Source organism: Chrysochloris asiatica, unplaced genomic scaffold (assembly GCF_000296735.1).
Source record: "Chrysochloris asiatica unplaced genomic scaffold, ChrAsi1.0 scaffold00016, whole genome shotgun sequence".
NCBI classification, from domain to species: domain Eukaryota; kingdom Metazoa; phylum Chordata; class Mammalia; order Afrosoricida; family Chrysochloridae; genus Chrysochloris; species Chrysochloris asiatica.
This window is the reverse complement of record NW_006408534.1, coordinates 6891416-6899363: the sequence shown is the minus strand read 5'-3', so window position 1 is coordinate 6899363 and position 7948 is coordinate 6891416. Positions and strand designations below refer to the sequence as shown.

Genomic DNA, 7948 nt, shown 5'->3' with positions numbered 1-7948 from the left:
ATGGGGTCGCTATGAGTTGGTTCCGACTCGATGGCACCTGACAACAGTTCAAAATTCTGTGACTTTGTATGTTTGGGTCCACTGCCTGGAATGACCTTTTCCTTCTCCTCAACCCACTCACTGATCTTACCCTACTTTGATCCACCTTTAATACAATTGCATGCCTCTATTATACTTCTATTACAAAATGTATTATAATAGCTTGCAATCATTTTTTTACAGTCTTGGCTTTCTTAGTAGACTGAAAGTAATCTGAGTTGTTAACATTTCAGTTGTTAAGTGAATAAGATAAGTAAGGAGATTCTATCAAAGTATAAAATAAGTGTTCTTGGGCACTGCTAGTGGCCTGGCTCTCTTGTGGTCTGTGCATCCCTGTCCCCCTATAGCCTTAGCAGCGCACCTTGCTGAGTGCTGGTGGTGGCGTGAGTCCCTGGATAACCTGCGGACTTGTGCCAGCCATGACCTCCAACTTTAAGGACACAGTCAAGCAGGGTGCTGCAAGCAGCTCCATAGCAGGATCCATAGCTCTCTCGGTGCTGGCTGGTTTTCAAGAAGCCTTCCAGAAAAGGACCCAGAAGACTAGAAAAATTTCCAGATGAAATGTTCAGAAATGTCTATAAGGTAACTGAACTGTACAACGTAAAAAATAGAACCAGACTGCCTTGAGAGACAAAGAAGTATGCAGTAGGGATTATTTTTCATGATGAAATGTCAAAAACATTTGCCTGTGAGTCGGGAGCCCTGGTGGTGCAGTGGATAAGCACTTGGCTGCAAAGGGAGAGGTCATGAGTTTGAACCCAGAGCTACTTCACAGGTGGAAGAAGGGACAGTTGGCTCTCATACCAATTTACTGTCTTGGAAACCCTGTGGAACAGTTCTACTCTATCCTTATAGGATCATTGTAAGGCCGAATCAGCTTGACAGCAGTAGTTTATTTGGTATTGCTTTGGATACTACAATACTTGTAGAAGATTTCCTAGGAGAAAATCTAGGTCCCTAACAGATAGAAAAAGATTAATGCCATCAATACTTAAATATTTGCTCTGTAAAAGAGAACAAAACTACAAGCTACAGATTGGGAGAAGATACTTGCAAAGTACATGTCAGGCAAAGAACTTCCATCTGCAATCTGTAGAAAACATCCAGAAAAAAAAAAAAAAAGCTCACTAAAAACAGGTAGAAGAAATGAAACATTTCACAACAAATAAGCCCAGGAAAGAAGGTCAGTGTCACCAGGTGTTAGGGAAATGCAGCAGTGAGATATCGTGGCACCCCTCTGAAAATGGCAGAAATAAAGTTTTTTTAAGAGGGACAACACAATACTAGCAAAGATGGGAGAAACTGGATCCATTTATACATGGCTGGTGGGAGTATAAAATAGTACATCCATTCTGGAAAGCCATTTGGCAGTCTCTTACCAAATTAAACATACACTCCATTTATATATAACCCAAAGAACTTACTCCAGAGTTTATCTTGGAGAAATGAACATGTATGTCCACACAAAGATCAGTGCATGGCTATTTACAGCAACTTTATTTATAATAGTTAAAAACTGAAAACCCTCAAATTGTCTCTCAGATGGTTAATGGACAAAATCTGGCACATCTACACCATGGAATATAAAGGAGCAAACTAAACTACCTGGGTGACTGTCCCAAAAATTATGCTACATGAACAAAGCCAGTCTCTAGTAAAAGGCCACGTATTATGTTATTCCATTTAAATAACATTCTTGAAATGACAGGCTTATAGCAATGGAAAACAGATGAGTGGTTGCCAGGGGCTAGAGACTATCAGGGGAAGGACATGGATATGAGGGTGGTGGATAGCCTAAGGCAGGTCTTCATGGTGCTGGGACATTCTATATGTAGATGAGGCAGGTGGCTCCACAAACTACACATTTGAAATGACCTCGGGTTATGTGCACACACTGGAACAATGTCCAATTTCTGGTTTTAACGATGTAATTTTGGTGATGTAATTGCACTTTAATTATACAGAATGTGGCCATTCGCAAACGGTGTGAAACGTGTATGGGGACACCCTGTACTGTCATTGTAAGTTCCTGTAATTCTGTGTTGACTTCTACATAAAACATAAACCCACACACACAAAATGCTCTTTCTGAATAAATTAAAAGGTAACCTAATTGGTTTATATTCATACTTGTCAAGGTTTATTTGCCCAAGTTGTAGTATTCTAGGAATATGGAGCAAGGAGTTTAAGAGGGTTGTATTTTGGTTCATATTTTTTGTCATTTGTCATTTCAGATATTATAAACCCAAGTGATTATGTAGCATGGACAAGCATCAGAATTAGAATTACATTGTTGTTAAGTGCTGTTGAGTTGATTCTAACTCATAGTGACCTTGTATAGAGTTGCTGAGTTGTGTCTGGTGGGTGTGAACCACTGACTTTGTGGTTAAGGAGCTCCGGTAGTGTAGTGGTTACGAATCGCACTGCGAACTGCAAGGTCAGCAGTTCGAAACTACCAGCTGCTCCGCAGGAGAAAGATGAGGCTTTCTGCTCCCGTAAAGATTTACAGCTTTGGAAACCCAGTTCAGGGTAGCTGAAACCGATCGATGGCACTTAACAACAACAGTCTAGTACTTACCCTGTAGCACTGTATCCATTGTTGTTGTTGTTGTGAAGTGCTGTCAAGTCGGTTGTGACTCATAGTGACCCATATAGGGTTTCCGAGGAGCAGCCGGTGAGCTTGAACCGCCGACCATTATAGACTAAAAAATTAGAGAAGTAAGAAAATATTCTGTCAGCTGTATAAAAGAAAAGCTATCTGTGGGGAAAAGTTGTTGAGCTATACTGAAATAGGTATAGCTTTTCACAATGACTTAAGGTTTTGTTCTGTATCTATGTATTTGGCAGTAAAATGCATATGCCAATTTAAAATGGCTTATTTCTTTCTTAACTGGCTTTCTGATGTTTTTTTTTTATGGAAAGTTATCTGTATTGAACAAAGACTGCACAAAAATGATACTAAATTGTATTTTTTTGGGGGGGTAATTTTTCATGATAAGGCTTTTGTTTTTTTATTTAAGAGGCTTTTTAAAAGATTAGGTGTTGAATTTACCAGCTATTTAACCAGGCTCTTTCAGCAGAAGCTGGCAACCACCCCCTACCCCCTTTTCTTTTAGACTTCAGATAGCAAACTTTTTGTTTGTTTATCAAATGTATTGTTCCTGTTGTTTAAGTGCTATAGGGTTGATCCCATCTTACAGTGACCCTGTGTAGAGTTTCTGAGGCTATAAATATTTGTGAGAGCAGAAAGCCTCATCTTTCTTCTATGAAGTGGCTAATGGGCTCAAACTGCCAACCTTGTGGTTCACAGTCTATTGTTTATCCTACAGAAGAAGTATTAAGAAAGACACTAAGTTTTCTAAATGGAGCTAAGTTACTGTGAACTTCTAAAATTCAGAATGCATTTTTTCATGAGCTATTAAAAATTTGGTTTGTGCTTGTGTGACAAGTTGTGTAATTTCATAGCCCTATTTTAAAAATGTATATCCTGCAAAGCATGGTGGCTTTGTAGGATAAGCACAGGACTGTGAACTACAAGGTCGGCTGTTTGAGCCCACTACCCACTTTGCAGGAGAAACTTGAGGCTTTCTGTTCTGCAAAGATTTAATCAGTCTCAGAAACCCTGTTCAGGATTGTGGCTGCCATGAGTTGGAACCAACTCACTAACATTTAACAATAACAACATAAGATCTTAAGTCCAAAAGTATTGCTTCTAGGGTTCCAGTACATATCTTCATGGGTTCATTACAAACAAAATGTGTTTAAATATGTCTTTGCCTTGAGTTTTCTCAGTAATGCATTTGTCTTAGTCTCCTTTGTTGTTGTTGTTAAGTGCTATCAGTTCATGGTGACCCTGTATAGGGTTTCTAGGGCCCAATCAAAACAGTGGCTTCCAGGAAGATCTGCTGGACCAGTTAAATTCGTGGTAGAGAGCTCAGCTCAAAAGATTATAGTGACTAGAACAAACAAGTTGCTTGCCCAGGAAACATCACGGCAAGTGGTCGGGTCCCCTCAGTGCAAACCCACTTCCAAGGCTAAGACTCAACAGAAATACACGCTCTGATTGGTGACCACACTCATCACCCATAAGGGGAAGTGAGGTAAAAACAGCAAAGAAGCTGCGAGCTGAGCCTCTATGAACCCGGGTGGAGACCTGGTTGGCCAGCAGTGTGGGAAGACCTGGAGAGAAGCCACTACCTACAGTGCGTTTTAATGCAGAGACAGACAAGAGCTTCAGTTAGAAATGTTAAGGATGTGTGTGAATACAAACCATTCTAAACTGGAATTGTCTGGCCTGCTCTTTCCTAGTAATTTTTTCTCCACCTTTCTTTCTCACTCCACTTCCTATAATCTCAGATGGAAAGTTTAGTAAAATGCCTGGTCTCAGTGTGGATATTTGTTCTTTCTGTAATTTGAAGGATTTTCACACGCTCTGAATGTCAAATGCTAGTTCAGATTTAAATATATGCTCATTACCCAGATAACTAGATTGTGTTTGTGGTGGTCAGGATTTGACCTGTTTTGTTGTTAATGTGACACTTATTTTAAAAAGCACCATGACATTTAAAAATTTATTTGCTTCCTATTGAAGTATCTAGAGGTTTGTTTTGTTTTGTTTTAATGTTTTATTGTGAATTATGTGATAGTTTACATGGGGGAACATTGGTTTTATGAAGTATTTAGAGTTTTAATAGCTAGAATACATGTTTGATATATACAGTTTTTAAGACCATTGTTGTTTTCTTAATTTACTTCATATTCCCAACAGTTTTATTATCATAAGGCAGAGTATAGTTAGTGTTACAGATTAGGTTGTAAAGTCAACTATTTGATTATTCATTTTAAATAGTGCTCTCAACAGTTTAGTTTAAAATATCAATATTATGTTCTCTTTCTATAAGGACCTCCTAAAGTAATCCTTTGATAAATAGTTTAGAAAAGAGAGTGAGTAGTCTGACTTCTACTTACCCTTTCAGCTCATGAAAAGCCAGTTTAAGACTAAGTACCCAAAGATGTTATTTTAGATTATAATGTAAAGATTCAACATTTCTATATTTTAATATCTGTTTTTATTTCAATGCATTTCATTAAATTACCATGACTTGGAGGTCTAATCACTTTTAGGAAGCTGTTCTGCAGTCCTTAGTCTATTGAGCCTACTTTGGGGTATAAAAACTCTAGAATATTTTAATAAGATTTAGTATCAGATAACATCCTGTAAAAGAAAATATCCAGTGTTATGCTAAATACTGATAGCCATTGTAAGACACAAAGACTTTTTTAGACTGGGCAGTGCTTATCCTGTAGCACCACCAGGGTTCCCTAGATATAGAGTTAACTGCTGTCAGGAACAGTATGAATCATTTTGGTTAGGGTATCTAACACTTGTTCTGTTTTCCAGTTCACATGTGCAGAACACTTTTTTTTTTTTTTAGAATTTGTAGTGATTCTCTGTATGTGTGGGGCACACTGGGTAGTTGTTACACCCTTAAAGGTATTGGGTAAAAGCGTTGTTATTTTGATATAAGGGTTTTGGGAGGGAGGCAGGTACTCTCTTCCCTTCCAAGACTCTAAGCAGTTTAAAGAGTTGTCCAGTGTTCAGAGCTGTTAATGATAGAGCAGGACCAGAGCTCTAACCTTATATGCCTGATCTCTTGGTCCCCTTACACACAGTAACTTGTGTTTCCCAAACTCACTTGACTACAAGAATTACCTGAAATATTCATCGACTATATAGATTTCTCTGCTATTCAGCAGAGACTCATTTGGGAATGGGCTAGGAATATATTTTTAACAAGAATATCAAGTAATTCTTATATTAGTTTGAAATTTTTTGCACGTAACTATGTTGCCTCATACTTAAAAGGTGGTACGTTGGAGTTAGTAGCCCTGGGTTGGAAACCCCATTTCTTCTATTTGCTAGTTTTCTTGCCTTGGGGAAATCATAGATTTCAAGTGTTGGTTTTCCAAACCTATGAACTGGGGTGGGTGGTGGTGGTGGTGGTTATGGGCTGTGGAGTTGGTTCTGATTTATAGCAACTCTGTATGAGTTTCAGATGCTGTAAATCTTTTGGGGAGCATAAAGTCTAATCTTTGCCCACAGAGCAACTGGTAGATTCAAACTGTTGACTTTGAGGTTAGCAGCCCAACTCATAACCTGCTGTGCTCCCAGAGCTCTGTTGACTGGGACTACTAATATCTAACTCATAAGGCTGCCATCTTAAATGATACAATGAATGAAAAGCATAGTGCATAATACCTGGCCATCATCACTTAGGTATCTATGTAGCTCACTAATAATTCCCTATTAATTTATCTTCTGATCTTCAGGTGTGCCTTCCCTCCCTCCTACTCCAAAAGATGATAAACGAAATTTGGCTTATAATTTTTAAATACTACATATGTTTTTCTGAAATTGAGTGTACAGTAACAAAATATTCTTTTTTCTTTCTTTCTTTCAGAATCATGGTGTCATGGAAAGGCCTTTACTTTATACTCACTCTGTTTGGGGGAAGTTTTTTTGGAAGCATTTTCATGCTGGGTCCCTTTTTACCGTTGATGTTTCTAAACCTCTCTTGGTATCGCTGGATCAACAACCGTCTTGTAGCAACCTGGCTCACACTACCTGTGGTAAGTTCTATGCCAGAGAAGGACATTATCTGCTTGTATTAAAGTTGTTGTTGTTATGTGCCATGGAGTCGGTTCTGAGTACACCAACCTATTTTTATTTTATTAGAACCAGATTTGGGTTGTTGAACAAGCTGAAGTCCTCCATGTTATATAAGGGGAATTTAAATTTAAAGGGGACAATACAAAAATTAGAAATAATAAATATGTAATTAAAAGCATATTACAAAACTAAGACTTGTTTTTTTTCTCCATATTCTTCATGAGTTTTCTTTCATTGATGTATACTTTACATCTAGTATAATACATAAATCTCAAAGGTACAGATTGAAGGATTTTTATATCATTCTATTTTGTATTTCTTTATTTTACAAAACTTAGGAAAATTAAGATTCAGATAATAATGTTTTTAGAAAATAAATTGTAACAGTGATGTGATAGATTTAACTCTTTCCAGTAACTACAAATGTAGGAATGAAGGTGGTTGCCTGTGTGTTGGGCTAAGTTAGCATCTGTGAGGCAGATTCTTAGATCACCAGATATCTTTCTGTAAAGTGAGTGCACACAGTTCTAAGCACATTTCCCTCTGATTCTGATAATTTTCTGTGGGATTCTAGTCCAGACTTCCTTTCTCAGGAACAGTCAAGAGGCTCCAACTTTTCCTGATTACTGCTAATTAGCAGGACTTTCTCCAAAAATTGACTGATGTATGTGCAGCTAGCTGTGTTTATGAGGGGCTTCAAAAATTTTGTGGAAAACATTGAATTAAAAGATAATGGAACCTTTCCACAAAGTTTTTGAAGCCCCTTCAAAAACATCAATACATTTTTACTCAGAATGTTCTATTCTGTCTTTTTTTTGAGCAACACCTGGAACTTAACGTTAGTAAATTTATTGACCTAGTGAGCCGCAAGGTCAGCAGTTCGAAACTATCAGCTGTTCTGCGGGAGAAAGATGAGGAGTTCTGCTCCCGTAAAGATTTACAGCCTTGGAAACCCTGATTAGGGTCGCTATGAGTTGGAACCGACTCCACGGCACACAGCCACCACCACTACCATCAGATTAGAGAGGTGATGAGTGTCATACCAGAAAAGGGAAATGACAGAACAACTGATAGTTGCTGTATATAAAGTTATAATTATTACATCTTCTTGTTGAAGTGATCCTTTGCTATTATATAATGTCCTTTTTTAAATGTCTTAGATCAGATTTTGATTTGAAGTCTGTTTTCTCTGATATCAGTATAGCTATCCCAGTTCTCTTTTTGTTACTATTTGCATGG

General features: G+C 37.9%; 1 protein-coding gene across 1 annotated transcript in view; it reads left to right on the top strand.

Annotated features, from left to right (window-relative positions):
* LCLAT1 (lysocardiolipin acyltransferase 1) overlaps positions 1-7948 on the top strand; it is a 301927-nt gene that overhangs the window by 129456 nt on the left and 164523 nt on the right. The window contains exon 2 of the mRNA XM_006835164.1: positions 6501-6669. Coding sequence (XP_006835227.1) covers positions 6505-6669 — 165 coding nt within the window. The 5' untranslated portion in view covers positions 6501-6504. The remainder of the gene's footprint in view (positions 1-6500; positions 6670-7948) is intronic.